General features: G+C 45.8%; 1 protein-coding gene and 1 long non-coding RNA gene across 4 annotated transcripts in view; one reads left to right on the top strand and one right to left on the bottom strand.

Moving 5' to 3' along the window:
- LOC140393648 (uncharacterized) overlaps nucleotides 1-9,721 on the bottom strand; it is a 74,754-nt gene extending 65,033 nt beyond the window's left edge. Inside the window, exons 1-2 of one of the 2 annotated variants that reach the window (XR_011935703.1) lie at nucleotides 9,372-9,721; nucleotides 2,396-2,729 (exon numbers count right to left, since the gene is read on the bottom strand). This is a non-coding gene — a long non-coding RNA (uncharacterized lncRNA). Of the gene's footprint in view, nucleotides 1-2,395; nucleotides 2,730-9,371 lie in introns of those variants that run through there. The other variant, XR_011935702.1, reaches the window with a different exon arrangement.
- LOC140393647 (ciliary microtubule-associated protein 3) overlaps nucleotides 9,545-26,134 on the top strand; it is a 43,296-nt gene continuing 26,706 nt past the window's right edge. For both annotated transcript variants that reach the window (XM_072479928.1, XM_072479927.1), the window contains exon 1: nucleotides 9,545-9,671. In XM_072479928.1, the coding sequence (XP_072336029.1) occupies nucleotides 9,653-9,671 (19 nt within the window). In that variant the 5' untranslated portion in view covers nucleotides 9,545-9,652. The remainder of the gene's footprint in view (nucleotides 9,672-26,134) is intronic.

Raw genomic sequence — 26,134 nt, 5'->3', positions numbered from 1 at the left:
TGGAGGAACAGATTTTGGAAAGGTGCAGAAGTCACAGGATAGTAGTCATGGGTGACTTTAACTTCCCAAACATTGAGTGGAAACTCTTTAGATCAAATAGTTTGGATGGGGTGGTGTTTGTGCAGTGTGTCCAGGAAGCTTTTCTAACACAGTATGTAGATTGTCCGACCAGAGGAGGGGCAATATTGGATTTAGTACTTGGTAATGAACCAGGGCAAGTGATAGATTTGTTAGTGGGGGAGCATTTTGGAGATAGTGACCACAATTCTGTGACTTTCTCTTCAGTAATGGAGAGGGATAGGTGCGTGCAACAGGGCAAGGATTACAATTGGGGGAAGGGTAAATACGATGTTGTCAGTCAAGAATTGAAGTGCATAAGTTGGGAACATAGGTTGTCAGGGAAGGACACAAGTGAAATGTGGAACATGTTCAAGGAACAGGTACTATGTGTCCTTGATATGTATGTCCCTGTCAGGCAGGGAAGAGATGGTCGTGTGAGGGAACCATGGTTGACAAGAGAGGTTGAATGTCTTGTTAAGAGGAAAAAGCGTTATGTAAGGCTGAGGAAACAAGGTTCAGACAGGGCGTTGGAGGGATACAAGATAACCAGGAGGGAACTGAAGAAAGGGATTAGGAGAGCTAAGAGAGGGCATGAACAATCTTTGGCTGGTAGGATCAAGGAAAACCCCAAGGCCTTTTACACATATGTGAGAAATATGAGAATGACTAGAGCGAAGGTAGGTCCGATCAAGGACAGTAGCGGGAGATTGTGTATTGAGTCTGAAGAGATAGGAGAGGTCTTGAACGAGTACTTTTCTTCTGTATTTACAAATGAGAGGGGCCATATTGTTGGAGAGGACAGTGTGAACAGACTGGTAAGCTCGAGGAAATACTTGTTAGGAAGGAAGATGTGTTGGGCATTTTGAAAAACTTGAGGATAGACAAGTCCCCTGGGCCTGACGGGATATATCCAAGGATTCTATGGGAAGCAAGAGATGAAATTGCGGAGCCGTTGGCAATGATCTTTTCGTCCTCACTGTCAACAGGGGTGGTACCAGGGGATTGGAGAGTGGCGAATTTCGTGCCCCTGTTCAAAAAAGGGAATAGGGATAACCCTGGGAATTATAAGCCAGTTAGTCTTACTTCGGTGGTAGACAAAGTCATGGAAAGGGTACTGAAGGATTGGATTTCTGAGCATCTGGAAAGACACTGCTTGATTAGGGATAGTCAGCACGGATTTGTGAGGGGTAGGTCTTGCCTTGCAAGTCTTATTGAATTCTTTGAGGAGGTGACCAAGCATGTGGATGAAGGTAAAGCAGTGGATGTAGTGTACATGGATTTTAGTAAGGCATTTGATAAGGTTCCCCATGGTAGGCTTCTGCAGAAAGTAAGGAGGCATGGGATAGTGGGAAATTTGGCCAGTTGGATAACGAACTGGCTAACCGATAGAAGTCAGAGAGTGGTGGTGGATGACAAATATTCAGCCTGGATCCCAGTTACCAGTGGCGTACCGCAGGGATCAGTTCTGGGTCCTCTGCTGTTTGTGATTTTCATTAATGACTTGGATGAGGGAGTTGAAGGGTGGGTCAGTAAATTTGCAGACGATACGAAGATTGGTGGAGTTGTGGATAGTAAGGAGGGCTGTTGTCGGCTGCAAAGAGACATAGATAGGATGCAGAGCTGGGCTGAGAAGTGGCAGATGGAGTTTAACCCTGAAAAGTGTGAGGTTGTCCATTTTGGAAGGACAAATATGAATGCGGAATACAGGGTTAACGGTAGAGTTCTTGGCAATGTGGAGGAGCAGAGAGATCTTGGGATCTATGTTCATACATCTTTGAAAGTTGCCACTCAAGTGGATAGAGCTGTGAAGAAGGCCTATGGTGTGCTAGCGTTCATTAACAGAGGGATTGAATTTAAGAGCCGTGAGGTGATGATGCAGCTTAACCAAACTTTGGTAAGGCCACATTTGGAGTACTGTGTACAGTTCTGATCGCCTCATTTTAGGAAGGATGTGGAAGCTTTGGAAAAGGTGCAAAGGAGATTTACCAGGATGTTGCCTGGAATGGAGAGTAGGTCTTACGAGGAAAGGTTGAGGGTGCTAGGCCTTTTCTCATTAGAACGGAGAAGGATGAGGGGCGACTTGATAGAGGTTTATAAGATGATCAGGGGAATAGATAGAGTAGACAGTCAGAGACTTTTTCCCCAGGTGGAACAAACCATTACAAGGGGACATAAATTTAAGGTGAATGGTGGAAGATATAGGGGGGATGTCAGAGGAGGTTCTTTACCCAGAGAGTAGTCGGGGCATGGAGTGCACTGCCTGTGGAAGTAGTTGAGTCGGAAACATTAGGGACCTTCAAGCAGCTATTGGATAGGTACATGGATTACGGTAAAATGATATAGTGTAAATTTATTTGTTCTTAAGGGCAACACGGTAGCATTGTGGATAGCACAATTGCTTCACAGCTCCAGGGTCCCAGGTTCGATTCCGGCATGGGTTACTCTCTGTGCGGAGTCTGCACATCCTCCCTGTGTCTGCGTGGGTTTCCTCCGGGTGCTCCGGTTTCCTTCCACGGTCCAAAGATGTGCAGGTTAGGTGGATTGGCCATGATAAACTGCCCTTAGTGTCCAAAATTGCCCTTAGTGTTGGGTGGAGGTGTTGACTTTGGGTGGGGTACTCTTTCCGGGAGCCGGTGGGGGCTCGGTGGGCCGAATGGCCTCCTGCTGCACTGTAAATTCAATGATAATCTATGATTAATCTAGGACAAAGGTTCGGCACAACATCGTGGGCCAAAGGGCCTGTTCTGTGCTGTATTTTTCTATGTTCTATGTACCAAATGTCTAAAGATACAACAGTTTACAAAAAAGCAAACTGGCGATGAGGAACGGATCAGAAGAAAAAAAATTATTTTTCAAAAGTTGAAGTTTTTGTCACAGAGCAGCTTCAACAAAAAAGTCGATCAACTTGCTGGACTAAAATACCTCCTCCATAGAAAAAAACTCAAAGCAAGCCACAGAACTCATTCAAACGAACAAGCAAACCAAATGCAACAAAGAAAATTCACAATGTGGAAGAAAAGAACAACCACAATGAAGCTAAAACAATTTATTCCAATGAATTAAAGTTGAACGTGCTGTCCAGGGTGAGTCACCATTTTTAGGTAGTGCCACGTTGAATCGGCAACCTATTAAAATGGGGGTCGATGCGGGGTCAAAAAAACAGTATATGTGATCTTGATGACCTATACTGAAGAGATAGTACCACTGAGAGGTTTCATCAGTCAAGGTTGAGCTAAGTGAACAAACCACAGAGTTACCACTCCATGTGGTGCGAGGAGGTTTTACAGCTCTCTTTGCTCACTCTTGGCTGGCAAGGATTACATTGAATTGAAGCGCTGTCACCAGCTAAGTTGATTCAAAGTCAGATTTACAGACCATAATAGAAAAATACAGCAGTGTTTTGAATACTCATGGGTCAATGATAGGCGTACAAGAGCCCCCGAAGATTCAGAAAATTGGCCAGCCAAAACGTCTCAAGACTAGAACTGTATTGTATGCAATATGTCCGAAGATTGAACTACTGACACTTATCATTGAATCATAGAATTTACAGTGCAGAAGGAGACCATTCAGCCCACCGGACCTTGGAAAGAGCACCCCACTTAAGCCCACCCTATCCCCATAACCCAGTAACCCCACTTGTGGAAACAGGAATCTTGGAACCTATCACTATTAGAGACTGGGCAACCCCTATTGCACCTGTCATGAAACAGGATGGTACAATTCATATGAGCAGAGATTTTAAGACGACAATCAATTCTGTACCACGTGTAAATCAATACCCTCTACCATTGATTGGAGATTTGTTTGCAGGTGTAGAAGGAGGACAGACGTTTGGCAAACTTTTTTTTATAAAAAAAAATATATATATATTTATCCAAGTTTCTTAACACAATTTTTCACCCTTGCAAACAAACCCCCCCCCTCCGATACAAAATAGAAAGAAAACGCACATAGCAAGATATAAACATGGTAAAACGATATGTTACAGAGCTTTGTACACTGGATTCCTCCCGTACATGTCAGTTTTCCAGATCTTTCATGTGTTCTCTTGCTCAAATACCCCCAGGTAGACCTCCCCCCCCCCCCCCCCCCCCCCCCGGGTTGCTGCTGCTGACCGACCTTAGTCTAGGAACGGTTGCCACCGCCTGTAGAACCCCTGCGCAGACCCTCTCAAGGCAAACTTTATCCTCTCCAGCTTAATGAACCCAGCCATGTCATTTATCCAGGCCTCTACGCTGGGGGGCTTTGCCTCCTTCCACATGAGCAAGATCCTTCGCCGGGCTACTAGGGACGCAAAGGCCAGAATGCCAGCCTCTTTCGCCTCCTGCACGTCCACTGCTCCAAATATTGCTAGCCCCCAGCTTGGCTTGACCCGGGCTTTCACCACCTTAGATATTGTTCCCGCCACTCCCCTCCAGAACCCCTCCAGTGCCGGGCATGACCAAAACATATGGACATGGTTCGCCGGACTTCCTGAGCACCTCCCACATCTGTCCTCTACCCCAAAGAACCTACTCAGCCTCGCCCCCGTCAGATGCGCTGTGAACCACCTTAAATTGTATCAGGCTAAGCCTGGCACACGAGGAGGAGGAATTAACCCTACCTAGGGCATCAGCCCATAGCCCCTCCTCAATCTCCTCGCCCAGCTCCTCCTCCCATTTACCCTTCAGCTCCTCTACCAACGCCTCCCCCTCTTCTTTCATCTCCTGGTATATTGCCGACACCTTGCCCTCTCCCACCCATACGGCCGAGATCACCCGGTCTTGAATTTCCTGTGCCGGGAGCAACGGGAATTCCCTCACCTGCCACCTCACAAATGCCCTCACCTGCATGGATCTGAAAGCATTTCCCGGGGGTATCCCAAACTTCTCCTCTAGTGCCCCTAGGCTCGCAAACATCCCATCAATGAACAGGTCCCCCATTCTTCTAATCCCCGCTCGATGCCAGCTCCGAAACCCCCCGTCCATCCTTCCCGGGACAAACCGGTGGTTACCCCTGATCGGGGACCACACCGAGGCTCCCATTGCACCCCTGTGCCGTCTCCACTGGCCCCAGATCTTTAGCGTTGCTGCCACCACCGGACTAGTGGTGTACCTTGACGGTGAGAGCGGCAGCAGTGCCGTCACCAGCTCCCCCAGGCTCGTTCCTTTGCAGGACGCCATCTCCAACCTCTTCCATGCCGCCCCCTCTTCCACCATCACCCACTTACGGATCATTGCCACATTTGCTGCCCAGTAGTAGCTCCCCAGGTTCGGCAGCACCAACCCTCCTCGGTCCCTACTGCACTCCAAAAACCCTCTCCTTACCCTCGGGGTCTTATTCGCCCACACAAACCCCATAATGCTCCTGCCTACCCTCTTACAAAAGGCCTTGGTGATCACGATGGGAAGGCACTGAAACACAAAGAGAAACCTCGGAAGGACCACCATTTTCCAACTGCACTCTACCCGCTAGCGAGAGCGGTAACATGTCCCATCTTTTGAAGTCCTCCTCCATCTGCTCCACCAGTCTCGTCAGATTCAGTTTATGTAGGGCCCCCCAACTCCTGGCTATCTGGATCCCCAGGTACCGAAAGCTCCCCTCCTCCCTCCTCAGCGGTAGATCACCTACCCCCCTTTCTTGGTCCCCTGCCTGTACTACAAAAAGCTCACTCTTCCCTACATTCAGCTTATAGCCCGAAAAATCCCCAAACTCCCTTAGAGTCTGCATGACCTCCACCATCCCCTCCACTGGATCCGCCATATACAGCAACAGGTCATCTGCATAAAGCGACACTCGATGCTCCTCTCCCCCTCGGACCACCCCCTCCATTTCCAAGACTCCCTTAATGATATGGCCAAGGGTTCAATTGCTAATGCAAACAACAGGGGGGCAGGGGGCACCCCTGCCTCGGCCCACGGTACAGACGAAAATACTCCGACCTCCGCTGATTCGTAACCACACTCGCCACCGGGGCTCTGTAAAGGAGCTTAACCCAGCTAATAAACCCTCCCCCGAACCCAAACCTACGCAGCACTTCCCAGAGGTACTCCCACTCTACTCGGTCAAAGGCCTTCTCCGCGTCCATAGCTGCCACTATCTCCGCCTCTCCCTGCACCGATGGCATCATTATCACGTTTAGGAGCCGCCGCACATTGGTGTTTAGTTGCCTGCCCTTTACAAATCCAGTCTGAATCACCCCCGGGACACAGTCCTCGATCCTCGTAGCCAGCACTTTTGCCAGCAACTTAGCATCCACGTTGAGGAGCGAGATCAGCCTGTACGATCCACATTGCAGTGGGCCCTTGTCCCACTTTAGGATCAAATAAATCGTCGCCTCTGACATTGTCGGGGGCAGGGTCCCTCCCTCCCTTGCCTCATTAAAAGTCCTCACTAGCAGCGGGGCCAACAGGTCTACGTACTTCCTATAGAACTCAACCGGGAACCCATCCGGTCCCGGGGCCCTCCCTGCCTGCATACTCCCCAAACCCTTGCTCAGCTCCTCCAACCCAATTGGTGCCCCCAAACCAGCCACCTCTTGCTCCTCCACCCTTGGGACTCTCAGTTAGTCTAGGAATCGTCTCATCCCCTCTTCCCCTGCTGGGGGCTGGGATCTGTACAGCTCCTCATAGAAGGCTTTGAATGCCTCATTTATTTCCGTCGCACTCCGCACCGTAGCTCCCCTTCCATCCTTGACTCCACCTATTTCCCTCGCTGCCATCCTCTTACGGAGCTGGTGTGCCAACATCCGACTCGCCTTCTCCCCATACTCGTAGGTCGCCCCCTGCGCTTTCCTCCACTGTGCCTCTGCCTTCCCTGTGGTCAACAGATCAAACTCCATCTGGAGACGTCGCCTTTCCCTAAGTAATCCCTCCTCAGGGGCCTCTGCACATCTGTCCACTCTTAGAATCTCCCCCACTAACCTCTCCCTTTCCATGCCCTCTATCTTCTCCCTATGAGCCCTGATGGAGATTAGCTCTCCCCTGATCACCGCCTTCAGTGCCTCCCATACCACCCCCACCCGCGTGGACAAAACCCGCGCTTTCCTAAGCCTACCCCGCCCCATCTGGCGCAGCTCCTGTCGCGGCCTTGTCACTTTTTCCCCAATCGCCATCCCCCTCTCTCCCCCAGCCCGTGTAACATTTCCTGCGCGTGATTAACACCCTATATACAACAACTATCAAACATCCCCCCCACCCTCACAAACCCTCAGTTTGAGTCCAACTTTTCGGTTTGAATAAAGGTCCACGCCTCTTCAGGCGTTTCGAAATAATGGTGCTGATCCTTGTATGTGACCCACAATCGCGCTGGCTGCAGCATTCCGAATCTCACTCCTTTCCGGTGCAGTACCGCCTTGGCCCGGTTGAAACCCGCTCTCCTCTTTGCAACCTCCGTGCTCCAGTCCGGGTATATTCGGATCTCCGCATTGTCCCACCTGCTGCTCCGCTCTTTCTTGGCCCATTTCAAGACCCTCTCTCTGTCCGTGAAACGGTGAAACCTCACCACAATCGCCCTTGGCGGCTCGTTAGCCTTGGGCCTCCTCGCCAGCACCCGGTGTGCCCCATCCAGCTCCAAAGGCCTCGAAGGGTCCTCCGCGCCCATCATCGACTCGAGCATTGTGCTCGCATATGCCCCGGCATCGGCCCCCTCCACTCCTTCAGGGAGACCCAGGATCCGCAGATTCTTTCTCCTCGACTTGTTCTCCAGGTCTTCGAATCTTCCCACCCACCTCTTGTGCAGCGCCTCGTGCTCCTCCACTCTCACCGCCAGGCCCAAGATCTCGTCCTCGTTCTCATTGACTTTTTTCTGCACCTCCTGGATCTTTACCTCGTGGGCCTTCTGGGTCATCCCTAGTGCTTCAATCGCCGACAGCATAGGCGCCAGCATCTCCTTCCGCAGCTCCTCAAAGCAGCGCTTGATGAACTCTTGCAGCTCCGGCCCGCATTCCCCTTTATCCCCGGCCACCGCCATTTTGTTTTTCTTCCCTCGCTTCTCCCGCTGCTCCAATACCGCTTTTATGGCCGTTTCGCTTCTGGTCCGGTCCATAAACGGTGAAGGGGGACCTCACTCTTCCCTTCCCACACAGAACGTCTTCAAAAAATTCCCATTGGGGCTGCTCTAGAGTGCCCGAAAGTCCGTAATAGCTGGAGCTGCCGAATCGTGCGGCTTAGCTCCGCATCGCCGCAACCGGAGATTTGACGTTTGGCAAACTTAACCTAGCACTGGGCTACCTGCAAATTAATGTCGCAGATGAACTTCAACACCTGCTCATCATCATCAATCACAAAGACCAATTCCACTACAAGAGATTGCCTTGTGGAATAATGTCAGTACCAGCTTTATTTTGATGATCAATGGACAAGATCCTTGGTGACTTACAAAGCATACAGTATAATAGATGATATATTGATCACTGGCACAAATGAGCAAGAACATTTATAACACTTAGAAACTACACTGAAACTACTTTCATTGCATAGGCTTCATGTCAGCAAAGATAAATGTGATGTCTTCTATACAATATCTTGGATGTGTAATTGACAGTAAGGGTCTGCATAAAAAATGGAAGCCATATGGAGGCTGCAAGACCAATGGACATAACTCAACTAAGGGCATTCCTATGGTTAATCAACTACTACGGAAAATTTGTCCAGAATCTGGAAACCCTATTGAAACCCTAACACACGTTGTGTACAAAACAGGCAAGACAATGGGCACCAAAATGCAAAAAAACAAGTCAATTTGCAAAATAAGCACTGAAAAAGTCAGACTTGTTGGTGCATTTCAACCCAAAGTTACCATTAGAACTTGCCTGTGATGCTTCACTGTACAGAATTGGAGCAGTGGTGTCACGTATACTACCTTCAGAGGAAGAAAGACCAATAGCGTTCACATCTTGTACATTAAGAGGTGCAGAATCTAATTACGCTCAGTTGGAGAAGGAGGCACTGAGTGGTGTTCGGAAATTTCACCAATACCTGTATGGTCATCATTTAACTTTGCTGATGGGCCACAGGCCCTTTAACAGTTATTTTTGGGCCAAAGGTCCCCCTTCATTCGGTGCAAGAAGGCTCCAATGATGGTCGTTAATCCTCTCGAACATTCCTTTTTGAACATATTTTTATTGGCATTTTTCAGTTTTTACAGAATAGCAACTTAACACATTGTGCACCTTGTATTTACATGTTGTGAAGTTACTTATTTACAAGTTTTATATGCATTTTTCCGTCTGTCCTCCACCCCTAACCCCACCTTCCTGCCCCCTCACCTCCTCCCGTTTTCGCCGTTTCGCTCTGTGGTTCCCTCCTCACCTCCCCTCCCCTCCATACCTGAGAAATGGGGGACATCAGTGTTAAGCCGCCACCACACAGCAGACAGACCCAGCACCAGCGTACAGACACTCACAGGTGGCCGCAACCATGTGCAGCGAGCTCCCGTTGGACCGCGGTGTGGGCTCGGCACACTCCCATGGGCAGCTGGTGGAGGATGCGGAGAGGAGTGGGAGTGACAGGGGAGAGGAAACGGGAGGCGCTGGAATTGCCGGACGCATGCGTGCTGCTGGCAGTAAACAGCCGGTCACCATGGGCAACGGAGAGTAACAATTGTGGCGATGGCGCATAAATGGACAGGTGAGTAATTGAGAGTTCAAACTGAGAAGAGTAAGTGTTTATACTGGTCACAGTCAGTGTGTTCAGTGTTCATTCTGAGCACAGTCAGTGTGTTTATACTGAGCACAGTCAGTGTGTTCACACTGAGCACAGTCAGTGTGTTTATACTGAGCACAGTCAGTGTGTTCACACTGAGCACAGTCAGTGTGTTTATACTGAGCACAGTCAGTGTGTTCACACTGAGCACAGTCAGTGTGTTTATACTGAGCACAGTCAGTGTGTTTATACTGAGCACAGTCAGTGTGTTTATACTGAGCACAGTCAGTGTGTTCACACTGAGCACGGTCAGTGTGTTTATACTGAGCACAGTCAGTGTGTTCACACTGAGCACAGTCAGTGTGTTTATACTGAGCACAGTCAGTGTGTTTATACTGAGCACAGTCAGTGTGTTCACATTGAGCACGGTCAGTGTGTTTATACTGAGCACAGTCAGTGTGTTCACACTGAGCACAGTCAGTGTGTTTATACTGAGCACAGTCAGTGTGTTCACACTGAGCACAGTCAGTATGTTTATACTGAGCACAGTCAGTGTGTTCACACTGAGCACGGTCAGTGTGTTTATACTGAGCACAGTCAGTGTGTTTATACTGAGCACAGTCAGTGCGTTTATACTGAGCATGGTCAGCGTGTTCACACTGAGCACAGTCAGTGTGTTTATACTGAGTACAGTCAGTGTGTTTATACTGAGCACAGTCAGTGTGTTCACACAGAGCACAGTCAGTGTGTTGAGACTGAGCACAGTCAGTGTGTTTATACTGAGCACAGTCAGTGTGTTTATACTGAGCACAGTCAGTGTGTTCATACTGAGCACAGTCAGTGTGTTCACACTGAGCACAGTCAGTGTGTTTATACTGAGCACAGTCAGTGTGTTTATACTGAGCACAGTCAGTGTGTTTATACTGAGCACAGCCAGTGTGTTCATACTGAGCACAGTCAGTGTGTTTATACTGAGCACAGCCAGTGTGTTCATACTGAGCACAGTCAGTGTGTTTATACTGAGCACAGTCAGTGTGTTTATACTGAGCACAGTCAGTGTGTTTATACTGAGCACAGTCAGTGTGTTTATACTGAGCACAGTCAGTGTGTTCACACTGAGCACAGTCAGTGTGTTTATACTGTGCACAGTCAGTGTGTTTATACTGAGCACAGTCAGTGTGTTTATACTGTGCACAGTCAGTGTGTTTATACTGAGCACAGTCACTGTGTTTATACTGAGCACAGTCAGTGTGTTTATACTGAGCACAGCCAGTGTGTTCATACTGAGCACAGTCAGTGTGTTTATACTTAGCACAGTCAGTGTGTTTATACTGAGCACAGTCAGTGTGTTTATACTGAGCACAGTCAGTGTGTTTATACTGAGCACAGTCAGTGTGTTCACACTGAGCACAGTCAGTGTGTTTATACTGTGCACAGTCAGTGTGTTTATACTGAGCACAGTCAGTGTGTTTATACTGTGCACAGTCAGTGTGTTTATACTGAGCACAGTCAGTGTGTTTATACTGAGCACAGTCAGTGTGTTTATACTGAGCACAGTCAGTGTGTTCACACTGAGCACAGTCAGTGTGTTTATACTGAGCACAGTCAGTGTGTTTATACTGAGCACAGTCAGTGTGTTTATACTGAGCACAGTCAGTGAGTTCACACTGAGCACAGTCAGTGTGTTTATACTGAGCACACTCAGTGTGTTTATACTGAGCACAGTCAGTGTGTTTATACTGAGCACAGTCAGTGTGTTTATACTGAGCACGCTCAGTGTGTTTATACTGAGCACAGTCAGTGTGTTTATACTGAGCACAGTCAGTGTGTTTATACTGAGCACAGTCAGTGTGTTTATACTGAGCACGGTCAGTGTGTTTATACAGAGCACAGTCAGTGTGTTTATACCGAGCACACTCAGTGTGTTTATACTGAGCACAGTCAGTGTATTTATACTGAGCACACTCAGTGTGTTCACACTGAGCACAGTCAGTGTGTTTATACTGAGCACAGTCAGTGTGTTTATACTGAGCACAGTCAGTGTGTTTATACTGAGCACAGTCAGTGTGTTCACACTGAGCACAGTCAGTGTGTTTATACTGAGCACAGTCAGTGTGTTTATACTGAGCACAGTCAGTGTGTTTATACTGAGCACAGTCAGTGTGTTTATACTGAGCACAGTCAGTGTGTTGATACTGAGCACAGTCAGTGTGTTTATACTGAGCACAGTCAGTGTGTTTATACTGAGCACAGTCAGTGTGTTCACACTGAGCACAGTCAGTGTGTTTATACTGAGCACAGTCAGTGTGTTCACACTGAGCACAGTCAGTGTGTTTATACTGAGCACAGTCAGTGTGTTTATACTGTGCACAGTCAGTGTGTTTATACTGAGCACAGTCACTGTGTTTATACTGAGCACAGTCAGTGTGTTTATACTGAGCACAGTCAGTGTGTTCACACTGAGCACAGTCAGTGTGTTTATACTGAGCACAGTCAGTGTGTTTATACTGAGCACAGTCAGTGTGTTTATACTGAGCACAGTCAGTGAGTTCACACTGAGCACAGTCAGTGTGTTTATACTGAGCACAGTCAGTGTGTTTATACTGAGCACAGTCAGTGTGTTTATACTGAGCACAGTCAGTGTGTTTATACTGAGCACAGTCAGTGTGTTTATACTGTGCACAGTCAGTGTGTTTATACTTAGCACAGTCAGTGTGTTTATACTGTGCACAGTCAGTGTGTTTATACTGAGCACAGTCACTGTGTTTATACTGAGCACAGTCAGTGTGTTTATACTGAGCACAGTCAGTGTGTTCACACTGAGCACAGTCAGTGTGTTTATACTGAGCACAGTCAGTGTGTTTATACTAAGCACAGTCAGTGAGTTCACACTGAGCACAGTCAGTGTGTTTATACTGAGCACAGTCAGTGTGTTTATACTGAGCACAGTCAGTGTGTTTATACTGAGCACAGTCAGTGTGTTTATACTGAGCACAGTCAGTGTGTTTATACTGAGCACAGTCAGTGTGTTCACACTGAACACGGTCAGTCTGTTTATACTGAGCACAGTCAGTGTGTTTATACTGAGCACAGTCAGTGTGTTTATACTGAGCACAGTCAGTGTGTTTATACTGAGCACAGTCAGTGTGTTTATACTGAGCACAGTCAGTGTGTTTATACTGAGCACAGTCAGTGTGTTTATACTGAGCACAGTCAGTGTGTTTATACAGAGCACAGTCAGTGTGTTTATACTGAGCACAGTCAGTGTGTTTATACAGAGCACAGTCATTGTGTTTATACTGAGCACAGTCATTGTGTTTATACTGAGCACAGTCAGTGTGTTCACACTGAGCACAGTCAGTGTGTTTATACTGAGCACAGTCAATGTGTTCACACTGAGCACAGTCAGTGTGTTTATACTGAGCACAGTCAGTGTGTTTATACTGAGCACAGTCAGTGTGTTTATACTGAGCACACTCAGTGTGTTTATACTGAGCACAGTCAGTGTGTTTATACTGAGCACGGTCAGTGTGTTTATACTGAGCACGGTCAGTGTGTTTATACTGAGCACAGTCAGTGTGTTTATACTGAGCACAGTCAGTGTGTTTATACTGAGCAGAGTCAGTGTGTTTATACTGAGCACAGTCAGTGTGTTTATACTGAGCACGGTCAGTGTGTTCATACAGAGCACAGTCAGTGTGTTTATACCGAGCACACTCAGTCTGTTTATACCGAGCACACTCAGTCTGTTTATACTGAGCACAGTCAGTGTATTTATACTGAGCACACTCAGTGTGTTCACACTGAGCACAGTCAGTGTGTTTATACTGAGCACAGTCAGTGTGTTTATACTGAGCACAGTCAGTGTGTTTATACTGAGCACAGTCAGTGTGTTCACACTGAGCACAGTCAGTGTGTTTATACTGAGCACAGTCAGTGTGTTTATACTGAGCACAGTCAGTGTGTTTACACTGAGCACAGTCAGTGTGTTTATACTGAGCACAGTCAGTGTGTTTATACTGAGCACAGTCAGTGTGTTCACACTGAGCACAGTCAGTGTGTTTATACTGAGCACAGTCAGTGTGTTTATACTGAGCACAGTCAGTGTGTTCACACTGAGCACAGTCAGTGTGTTTATACTGAGCACAGTCAGTGTGTTTATACTAAGCACAGTCAGTGAGTTCACACTGAGCACAGTCAGTGTGTTGATACTGAGCACAGTCAGTGTGTTTATACTGAGCACAGTCAGTGTGTTTATACTGAGCACAGTCAGTGTGTTTATACTGAGCACAGTCAGTGTGTTTATACTGAGCACAGTCAGTGTGTTCACACTGAACACGGTCAGTCTGTTTATACTGAGCACAGTCAGTGTGTTTATACTGAGCACAGTCAGTGTGTTTATACTGAGCACAGTCAGTGTGTTTATACTGAGCACAGTCAGTGTGTTTATACTGAGCACAGTCAGTGTGTTTATACTGAGCACAGTCAGTGTGTTCACACTGAGCACAGTCAGTGTGTTTATACTGAGCACAGTCAGTGTGTTTATACTGAGCACAGTCAGTGGGTTTATACTGAGCACAGTCAGTGTGTTTATACTGAGCACAGTCAGTGTGTTCACACTGAGCACAGTCAGTGTGTTCACACTGAGCACAGTCAGTGTGTTTATACTGAGCACAGTCAGTGTGTTTATACTGAGCACAGTCAGTGTGTTCATACTGAGCACAGTCAGTGTGTTTATACTGAGCACAGTCAGTGTGTTTATACTGAGCACAGTCAGTGTGTTCACACTGAGCACAGTCAGTGTGTTTATACTGAGCACAGTCAGTGTGTTTATACTGAGCACAGTCAGTGTGTTAATACTGAGCACAGTCAGTGTGTTTATACTGAGCACAGTCAGTGTGTTCACACTGAGCACAGTCAGTGTGTTTATACTGAGCACAGTCAGTGTGTTCACACTCAGCACGGTCAGTGTGTTCACACTGAGCACAGTCAGTGTGTTCACACTGAGCACGGTCAGTGTGTTAATACTGAGCACAGTCAGTGGGTTTATACTGAGCACAGTCAGTGTGTTTATACTGAGCACAGTCAGTGTGTTTATACTGAGCACAGTCAGTGGGTTTATACTGAGCACAGTCAGTGTGTTTATACTGAGCACAGTCAGTGTGTTTATACTGAGCACAGTCAGTGTGTTCACACTGAGCACAGTCAGTGTGTTTATACTGAGCACAGTCAGTGTGTTTATACTGAGCACAGTCAGTGTGTTGATACTGAGCACAGTCAGTGTGTTTATACTGAGCACGGTCAGTGTGTTCACACTGAGCACAGTCAGTGTGTTTATACTGAGCACAGTCAGTGTGTTTATACTGAGCACAGTCAGTGTGTTTATACTGAGCACAGTCAGTGTGTTCACACTGAGCAGAGTCAGTGTGTTCACACTGAGCACAGTCAGTGTGTTTATACTGAGCACAGTCAGTGTGTTTATACTGAGCACAGTCAGTGTGTTTATACTGAGCACAGTCAGTGTGTTTATACTGAGCACAGTCAGTGAGTTCACACTGAGCACAGTCAGTATGTTTATACTGAGCACAGTCAGTGTGTTCACACTGAGCACAGTCAGTGTGTTTATACTGAGCACAGTCAGTGTGTTTATACTGAGCACAGTCAGTGTGTTTATACTGAGCACAGTCAGTGTGTTTATACTGAGCACAGTCAGTGTGTTTATACTGAGCACAGTCAGTGTGTTTATACTGAGCACAGTCAGTGTGTTTATACTGAGCACAGTCAGTGTGTTTATACTGAGCACAGTCAGTGTGTTTATACTGAGCACAGTCAGTGTGTTTATACTGAGCACAGTCAGTGTGTTTATACTGAGCACAGTCAATGTGTTTATACTGAGCACAGTCAGTGTGTTCACACTGAGCACAGTCAGTGTGTTTATACTGAGCACAGTCAGTGTGTTTATACTGAGCACAGTCAGTGTGTTTATACTGAGCACAGTCAGTGTGTTTATACTGAGCACAGTCAGTGTGTTCACACTGAGCACAGTCAGTGTGTTTATACTGAGCACAGTCAGTGTGTTCACACTGAGCACAGTCAGTGTGTTTATACTGAGCACAGTCAGTGTGTTTATACTGAGCACAGTCAGTGGGTTTATACTGAGCACAGTCAGTGCGTTTATACTGAGCACAGTCAGTGTGTTTATACTGAGCACAGTCAGTGTGTTCATACTGAGCACAGTCAGTGTGTTTATACTGAGCACAGCCAGTGTGTTTATACTGAGCACAGTCAGTGTGTTTATACTGAGCACAGTCAGTGTGTTTATACTGAGCACAGTCAGTGTGTTTATACTGAGCACAGTCAGTGTGTTCATACTGAGCACAGTCAGTGTGTTTATACTGAGCACAGTCAGTGTGTTTATACTGAGGACAGTCAGTGTGTTTATACTGAGCACAGTCAGTGTGTTTCTACTGAGCACAGTCAGTGTGTTTATACTGAACACAGTCAGTGTGTTTATACTGAGCACAGTCAGTGTGTTCACACTGAGCACAGTCAGTGTGTTTATACTGAGCACAGTCACTGTGTTTATACTGAGCACAGTCAGTGTGTTTATACTGAGCACAGTCAGTGTGTTTATACTGAGCACAGTCAGTGTGTTTATACTGAGCACAGTCTGTGTGTTTATACTGAGCACAGTCAGTGTGTTTATACTGAGCACAGTCAGTGTGTTCATACTGAGCACAGTCAGTGTGTTCACACTGAGCACAGTCAGTGTGTTAATACTGTGCACAGTCAGTGTGTTTATACTGAGCACAGTCAGTGTGTTTATACTGTGCACAGTCAGTGTGTTTATACTGAGCACAGTCAGTGTGTTTATACTGAGCACAGTCAGTGTGTTTACACTGAGCACAGCCAGTGTGTTTATACTGAGCACAGTCAGTGTGTTTATACTGAGCACAGTCAGTGTCTTCACACTGAGCACAGTCAGTGTGTTTATACTGAGCACAGTCAGTGTGTTCACACAGAGCACAGTCAGTGTGTTGAGACTGAGCACAGTCAGTGTGTTTATACTGAGCACAGTCAGTGTGTTTATACTGAGCACAGTCAGTGTGTTTATACTGAGCACAGTCAGTGTGTTTATACTGAGCACAGTCAGTGTGTTCACACTGAACACGGTCAGTCTGTTTATACTGAGCACAGTCAGTGTGTTTATACTGAGCACAGTCAGTGTGTTTATACTGAGCACAGTCAGTGTGTTTATACTGAGCACAGTCAGTGTGTTTATACTGAGCACGGTCAGTGTGTTTATACTGAGCACAGTCAGTGTGTTTATACTGAGCACAGTCAGTGTGTTTATACTGAGCACAGTCAGTGTGTTTATACTGAGCACGGTCAGTGTGTTTATACAGAGCACAGTCAGTGTGTTTATACCGAGCACACTCAGTGTGTTTATACTGAGCACAGTCAGTGTATTTATACTGAGCACACTCAGTGTGTTCACACTGAGCACAGTCAGTGTGTTTATACTGAGCACAGTCAGTGTGTTTATACTGAGCACAGTCAGTGTGTTCACACTGAGCACAGTCAGTGTGTTTATACTGAGCACAGTCAGTGTGTTTATACTGAGCACAGTCAGTGTGTTTATACTGAGCACAGTCAGTGTGTTTATACTGAGCACAGTCAGTGTGTTGATACTGAGCACAGTCAGTGTGTTTATACTGAGCACAGTCAGTGTGTATATACTGAGCACAGTCAGTGTGTTCACACTGAGCACAGTCAGTGTGTTTATACTGAGCACAGTCAGTGTGTTTATACTGAGCACAGTCAGTGTGTTCACACTGAGCACGGTCAGTGTGTTGATACTGAGCACAGTCAGTGTGTTTATACTGAGCACAGTCAGTGTGTTTATACTGAGCACAGTCAGTGTGTTTATACTGAGCACAGTCAGTGTGTTTATACTGAGCACAGTCAGTGTGTTCACACTGAGCACAGTCAGTGTGTTTATACTGAGCACAGTCAGTGTGTTCACACTGAGCACAGTCAGTGTGTTTATACTGAGCACAGTCAGTGTGTTTATACTAAGCACAGTCAGTGAGTTCACACTGAGCACAGTCAGTGTGTTTATACTGAGCACAGTCAGTGTGTTTATACTGAGCACAGTCAGTGTGTTTATACTGAGCACAGTCAGTGTGTTTATACTGAGCACAGTCAGTGTGTTTATACTGAGCACAGTCAGTGTGTTCACACTGAACACGGTCAGTCTGTTTATACTGAGCACAGTCAGTGTGTTTATACTGAGCACAGTCAGTGTGTTTATACTGAGCACAGTCAGTGTGTTTATACTGAGCACAGTCAGTGTGTTTATACTGAGCACAGTCAGTGTGTTTATACTGAGCACAGTCAGTGTGTTTATACTGAGCACAGTCAGTGTGTTTATACAGAGCACAGTCAGTGTGTTTATACTGAGCACAGTCAGTGTGTTTATACAGAGCACAGTCATTGTGTTTATACTGAGCACAGTCATTGTGTTTATACTGAGCACAGTCAGTGTGTTCACACTGAGCACAGTCAGTGTGTTTATACTGAGCACAGTCAATGTGTTCACACTGAGCACAGTCAGTGTGTTTATACTGAGCATAGTCAGTGTGTTTATACTGAGCACAGTCAGTGTGTTTATACTGAGCACACTCAGTGTGTTTATACTGAGCGCAGTCAGTGTGTTTATACTGAGCACGGTCAGTGTGTTTATACTGAGCACGGTCAGTGTGTTTATACTGAGCACAGTCAGTGTGTTTATACTGAGCACAGTCAGTGTGTTTATACTGAGCACAGTCAGTGTGTTTATACTGAGCACAGTCAGTGTGTTTATACTGAGCACGGTCAGTGTGTTTATACTGAGCACGGTCAGTGTGTTCATACAGAGCACAGTCAGTGTGTTTATACCGAGCACACTCAGTCTGTTTATACCGAGCACACTCAGTCTTTTATACTGAGCACAGTCAGTGTATTTATACTGAGCACACTCAGTGTGTTCACACTGAGCACAGTCAGTGTGTTTATACTGAGCACAGTCAGTGTGTTTATACTGAGCACAGTCAGTGTGTTTATACTGAGCACAGTCAGTGTGTTCACACTGAGCACAGTCAGTGTGTTTATACTGAGCACAGTCAGTGTGTTTATACTGAGCACAGTCAGTGTGTTTATACTGAGCACAGTCAGTGTGTTTATACTGAGCACAGTCAGTGTGTTTATACTGAGCACAGTCAGTGTGTTTATACTGAGCACAGTCAGTGTGTTCACACTGAGCACAGTCAGTGTGTTTATACTGAGCACAGTCAGTGTGTTTATACTGAGCACAGTCAGTGTGTTCACACTGAGCACAGTCAGTGTGTTTATACTGAGCACAGTCAGTGTGTTTATACTAAGCACAGTCAGTGAGTTCACACTGAGCACAGTCAGTGTGTTGATACTGAGCACAGTCAGTGTGTTTATACTGAGCACAGTCAGTGTGTTTATACTGAGCACAGTCAGTGTGTTTATACTGAGCACAGTCAGTGTGTTTATACTGAGCACAGTCAGTGTGTTCACACTGAACACGGTCAGTCTGTTTATACTGAGCACAGTCAGTGTGTTTATACTGAGCACAGTCAGTGTGTTTATACTGAGCACAGTCAGTGTGTTTATACTGAGCACAGTCAGTGTGTTTATACTGAGCACAGTCAGTGTGTTTATACTGAGCACAGTCAGTGTGTTCACACTGAGCACAGTCAGTGTGTTTATACTGAGCACAGTCAGTGTGTTTATACTGAGCACAGTCAGTGTGTTAATACTGAGCACAGTCAGTGTGTTTATACTGAGCACAGTCAGTGTGTTCACACTGAGCACAGTCAGTGTGTTTATACTGAGCACAGTCAGTGTGTTCACACTCAGCACGGTCAGTGTGTTCACACTGAGCACAGTCAGTGTGTTCACACTGAGCACGGTCAGTGTGTTAATACTGAGCACAGTCAGTGGGTTTATACTGAGCACAGTCAGTGTGTTTATACTGAGCACAGTCAGTGTGTTTATACTGAGCACAGTCAGTGGGTTTATACTGAGCACAGTCAGTGTGTTTATACTGAGCACAGTCAGTGTGTTTATACTGAGCACAGTCATTGTGTTCACACTGAGCACAGTCAGTGTGTTTATACTGAGCACAGTCAGTGTGTTTATACTGAGCACAGTCAGTGTGTTGATACTGAGCACAGTCAGTGTGTTTATACTGAGCACGGTCAGTGTGTTCACACTGAGCACAGTCAGTGTGTTTATACTGAGCACAGTCAGTGTGTTTATACTGAGCACAGTCAGTGTGTTTATACTGAGCACAGTCAGTGTGTTCACACTGAGCAGAGTCAGTGTGTTCACACTGAGCACAGTCAGTGTGTTTATACTGAGCACAGTCAGTGTGTTTATACTGAGCACAGTCAGTGTGTTTATACTGAGCACAGTCAGTGTGTTTATACTGAGCACAGTCAGTGAGTTCACACTGAGCACAGTCAGTATGTTTATACTGAGCACAGTCAGTGTGTTCACACTGAGCACAGTCAGTGTGTTTATACTGAGCACAGTCAGTGTGTTTATACTGAGCACAGTCAGTGTGTTTATACTGAGCACAGTCAGTGTGTTTATACTGAGCACAGTCAGTGTGTTTATACTGAGCACAGTCAGTGTGTTTATACTGAGCACAGTCAGTGTGTTTATACTGAGCACAGTCAGTGTGTTTATACTGAGCACAGTCAGTGTGTTTATACTGAGCACAGTCAGTGTGTTTATACTGAGCACAGTCAATGTGTTTATACTGAGCACAGTCAGTGTGTTCACACTGAGCACAGTCAGTGTGTTTATACTGAGCACAGTCAGTGTGTTTATACTGAGCACAGTCAGTGTGTTTATACTGAGCACAGTCAGTGTGTTTATACTGAGCACAGTCAGTGTGTTCACACTGAGCACAGTCAGTGTGTTTATACTGAGCACAGTCAGTGTGTTCACACTGAGCACAGTCAGTGTGTTTATACTGAGCACAGTCAGTGTGTTTATACTGAGCACAGTCAGTGGGTTTATACTGAGCACAGTCAGTGCGTTTATACTGAGCACAGTCAGTGTGTTTATACTGAGCACAGTCAGTGTGTTCATACTGAGCACAGTCAGTGTGTTTATACTGAGCACAGCCAGTGTGTTTATACTGAGCACAGTCAGTGTGTTTATACTGAGCACAGTCAGTGTGTTTATACTGAGCACAGTCAGTGTGTTTATACTGAGCACAGTCAGTGTGTTCATACTGAGCACAGTCAGTGTGTTTATACTGAGCACAGTCAGTGTGTTTATACTGAGCACAGTCAGTGTGTTTATACTGAGCACAGTCAGTGTGTTTATACTGAGCACAGTCAGTGTGTTTATACTGAACACAGTCAGTGTGTTTATACTGAGCACAGTCAGTGTGTTCACACTGAGCACAGTCAGTGTGTTTATACTGAGCACAGTCACTGTGTTTATACTGAGCACAGTCAGTGTGTTTATACTGAGCACAGTCAGTGTGTTTATACTGAGCACAGTCAGTGTGTTTATACTGAGCACAGTCTGTGTGTTTATACTGAGCACAGTCAGTGTGTTTATACTGAGCACAGTCAGTGTGTTCATACTGAGCACAATCAGTGTGTTCACACTGAGCACAGTCAGTGTGTTAATACTGTGCACAGTCAGTGTGTTTATACTGAGCACAGTCAGTGTGTTTATACTGTGCACAGTCAGTGTGTTTATACTGAGCACAGTCAGTGTGTTTATACTGAGCACAGTCAGTGTGTTTACACTGAGCACAGCCAGTGTGTTTACACTGAGCACAGTCAGTGTGTTTATACTGAGCACAGTCAGTGTCTTCACACTGAGCACAGTCAGTGTGTTTATACTGAGCACAGTCAGTGTCTTCACACTGAGCACAGTCAGTGTGTTTATACTGAGCACAGTCAGTGTGTTTATACTGAGCACAGTCAGTGTGTTCACACAGAGCACAGTCAGTGTGTTTATACTGAGCACAGTCAGTGTGTTGATACTGAGCACAGTCAGTGTGTTTATACTGAGCACAGTCAGTGTGTATATACTGAGCACAGTCAGTGTGTTCACACTGAGCACAGTCAGTGTGTTTATACTGAGCACAGTCAGTGTGTTTATACTGAGCACAGTCAGTGTGTTCACACTGAGCACGGTCAGTGTGTTGATACTGAGCACAGTCAGTGTGTTTATACTGAGCACAGTCAGTGTGTTTATACTGAGCACAGTCAGTGTGTTTATACTGAGCACAGTCAGTGTGTTCACACTGAGCACAGTCAGTGTGTTTATACTGAGCACAGTCAGTGTGTTTATACTGAGCACAGTCAGTGTGTTGATACTGAGCACAGTCAGTGTGTTTATACTGAGCACAGTCAGTGTGTTAATACTGAGCACAGTCAGTGTGTTTATACTGAGCACAGTCAGTGTGTTTATACTGAGCACGGTCAGTGTGTTTATACTGAGCACAGTCAGTGTGTTCACACTGAGCACAGTCAGTGTGTTTATACTGAGCACAGTCAGTGTGTTTATACTGAGCACAGTCAGTGTGTTTATACTGAGCACAGTCAGTGTGTTTATACTGAGCACAGTCAGTGTGTTTATACTGAGCACAGTCAGTGTGTTTATACTGAGCACAGTCAGTGTGTTCACACTGAGCACAGTCAGTGTGTTCACACTGAGCACGGTCAGTGTGTTTATACTGAGCACAGTCAGTGTGTTTATACTGAGCACAGTCAGTGTGTTCATACTGAGCACAGTCAGTGTGTTTATACTGAGCACAGTCAGTGTGTTTATACTGAGCACAGTCAGTGTGTTTATACTGAGCACAGTCAGTGTGTTTATACTGAGCACGGTCAGTGTGTTTATACTGAGCACAGTCAGTGTGTTCACACTGAGCACAGTCAGTGTGTTTATACTGAGCACAGTCAGTGTGTTCACACTGAGCACAGTCAGTGTGTTTATACTGAGCACAGTCAGTGTGTTCACACTGAGCACAGTCAGTGCGTTTATACTGAGCATGGTCAGCGTGTTCACACTGAGCACAGTCAGTGTGTTTATACTGAGCACAGTCAGTGTGTTTATACTGAGCACAGTCAGTGTGTTTATACTGAGCACAGTCAGTGCGTTTATACTGAGCATGGTCAGCGTGTTCACACTGAGCACAGTCAGTGTGTTTATACTGAGTACAGTCAGTGTGTTTATACTGAGCACAGTCAGTGTGTTCACACAGAGCACAGTCAGTGTGTTGAGACTGAGCACAGTCAGTGTGTTTATACTGAGCACAGTCAGTGTGTTTATACTGAGCACAGTCAGTGTGTTTATACTGAGCACAGTCAGTGTGTTTATACTGAGCACAGTCAGTGTGTTCATACTGAGCACAGTCAGTGTGTTCACACTGAGCACAGTCAGTGTGTTTATACTGAGCACAGTCAGTGTGTTTATACTGAGCACAGTCAGTGTGTTCACACTGAGCACGGTCAGTGTGTTTATACTGAGCACAGTCAGTGTGTTTATACTGAGCACAGCCAGTGTGTTCATACTGAGCACAGTCAGTGTGTTTATACTGAGCACAGTCAGTGTGTTTATACTGAGCACAGTCATTGTGTTTATACTGAGCACAGTCAGTGTGTTTATACTGAGCACAGTCAGTGTGTTCACACTGAGCACAGTCAGTGTGTTTATACTGTGCACAGTCAGTGTGTTTATACTGAGCACAGTCAGTGTGTTTATACTGAGCACAGTCAGTGTGTTTATACTGAGCACAGTCAGTGAGTTCACACTGAGCACAGTCAGTGTGTTTATACTGAGCACAGTCAGTGTGTTTATACTGAGCACAGTCAGTGTGTTTATACTGAGCACAGTCAGTGTGTTCACACAGAGCACAGTCAGTGTGTTGAGACTGAGCACAGTCAGTGTGTTTATACTGAGCACAGTCAGTGTGTTTATACTGAGCACAGTCAGTGTGTTTATACTGAGCACAGTCAGTGTGTTCATACTGAGCACAGTTAGTGTGTTCACACTGAGCACAGTCAGTGTGTTTATACTGAGCACAGTCAGTGTGTTTATACTGAGCACAGTCAGTGTGTTCACACTGAGCACGGTCAGTGTGTTTATACTGAGCACAGTCAGTGTGTTTATACTGAGCACAGCCAGTGTGTTCATACTGAGCACAGTCAGTGTGTTTATACTGAGCACAGTCAGTGTGTTTATACTGAGCACAGTCAGTGTGTTTATACTGAGCACAGTCAGTGTGTTTATACTGAGCACAGTCAGTGTGTTCACACTGAGCACAGTCAGTGTGTTTATACTGTGCACAGTCAGTGTGTTTATACTGAGCACAGTCAGCGTGTTTATACTGTGCACAGTCAGTGTGTTTATACTGAGCACAGTCACTGTATTTATACTGAGCACAGTCAGTGTGTTTATACTGAGCACAGTCAGTGTGTTCACACTGAGCACAGTCAGTGTGTTTATACTGAGCACAGTCAGTGTGTTTATACTGAGCACAGTCAGTGTGTTTATACTGAGCACAGTCAGTGAGTTCACACTGAGCACAGTCAGTGTGTTCATACTGAGCACAGTCAGTGTGTTTATACTGAGCACAGTCAGTGTGTTTATACTGAGCACAGTCAGTGTGTTCACACTGAGCACAGTCAGTGTGTTTATACTGTGCACAGTCAGTGTGTTTATACTGAGCACAGTCAGTGTGTTTATACTGTGCACAGTCAGTGTGTTTATACTGAGCACAGTCAGTGTGTTTATACTGAGCACAGTCAGTGTGTTTGTACTGAGCACAGTCAGTGTGTTCACACTGAGCACAGTCAGTGTGTTTATACTGAGCACAGTCAGTGTGTTTATACTGAGCACAGTCAGTGTGTTTATACTGAGCACAGTCAGTGAGTTCACACTGAGCACAGTCAGTGTGTTTATACTGAGCACAGTCAGTGTGTTTATACTGAGCACAGTCAGTGTGTTTATACTGAGCACAGTCAGTGTGTTTATACTGAGCACAGTCAGTGTGTTTATACTGAGCACAGTCAGTGTGTTCACACTGAACACGGTCAGTCTGTTTATACTGAGCACAGTCAGTGTGTTTATACTGAGCACAGTCAGTGTGTTTATACTGAGCACAGTCAGTGTGTTTATACTGAGCACAGTCAGTGTGTTTATACTGTGCACAGTCAGTGTGTTTATACAGAGCACAGTCATTGTGTTTATACTGAGCACAGTCAGTGTGTTCACACTGAGCACAGTCAGTGTGTTTATACTGAGCACAGTCAATGTGTTCACACTGAGCACAGTCAGTGTGTTTATACTGAGCACAGTCAGTGTGTTTATACTGAGCACAGTCAGTGTGTTTATACTGAGCACAGTCAGTGTGTTTATACTGAGCACAGTCAGTGTGTTTATACTGAGCACGGTCAGTGTGTTTATACTGAGCACAGTCAGAGTGTTTATACTGAGCACAGTCAGTGTGTTTATACTGAGCACAGTCAGTGTGTTTATACTGAGCACGGTCAGTGTGTTTATACAGAGCACAGTCAGTGTGTTTATACAGAGCACAGTCAGTGTGTTTATACCGAGCACACTCAGTGTGTTTATACTGAGCACAGTCAGTGTATTTATACTGAGCACACTCAGTGTGTTCACACTGAGCACAGTCAGTGTGTTTATACTGAGCACAGTCAGTGTGTTTATACTGAGCACAGTCAGTGTGTTCACACTGAGCACAGTCAGTGTGTTTATACTGAGCACAGTCAGTGTGTTTATACTGAGCACAGTCAGTGTGTTTATACTGAGCACAGTCAGTGTGTTTATACTGAGCACAGTCAGTGTGTTTATACTGAGCATAGTCAGTGTGTTTATACTGAGCACAGTCAGTGTGTTGATACTGAGCACAGTCAGTGTGTTTATACTGAGCACAGTCAGTGTGTTTATACTGAGCACAGTCAGTGTGTTCACACTGAGCACAGTCAGTGTGTTTATACTGAGCACAGTCAGTGTGTTTATACTGAGCACAGTCAGTGTGTTCACACTGAGCACGGTCAGTGTGTTGATACTGAGCACAGTCAGTGTGTTTATACTGAGCACAGTCAGTGTGTTTATACTGAGCACAGTCAGTGTGTTTATACTGAGCACAGTCAGTGTGTTTATATTGAGCACAGTTAGTGTGTTTATATGAGCACAGTCAGTGTGTTCACACTGAGCACAGTCAGTGTGTTTATACTGAGCACAGTCAGTGTGTTTATACTGAGCACAGTCAGTGTGTTGATACTGAGCACAGTCAGTGTGTTTATACTGAGCACAGTCAGTGTGTTAATACTGAGCACAGTCAGTGTGTTTATACTGAGCACAGTCAGTGTGTTTAT

Source organism: Scyliorhinus torazame, chromosome 17, assembly GCF_047496885.1.
Source record: "Scyliorhinus torazame isolate Kashiwa2021f chromosome 17, sScyTor2.1, whole genome shotgun sequence".
Lineage (NCBI taxonomy): Eukaryota > Metazoa > Chordata > Chondrichthyes > Carcharhiniformes > Scyliorhinidae > Scyliorhinus > Scyliorhinus torazame.
This window is presented reverse-complemented; position numbering and strand designations above follow the sequence as displayed.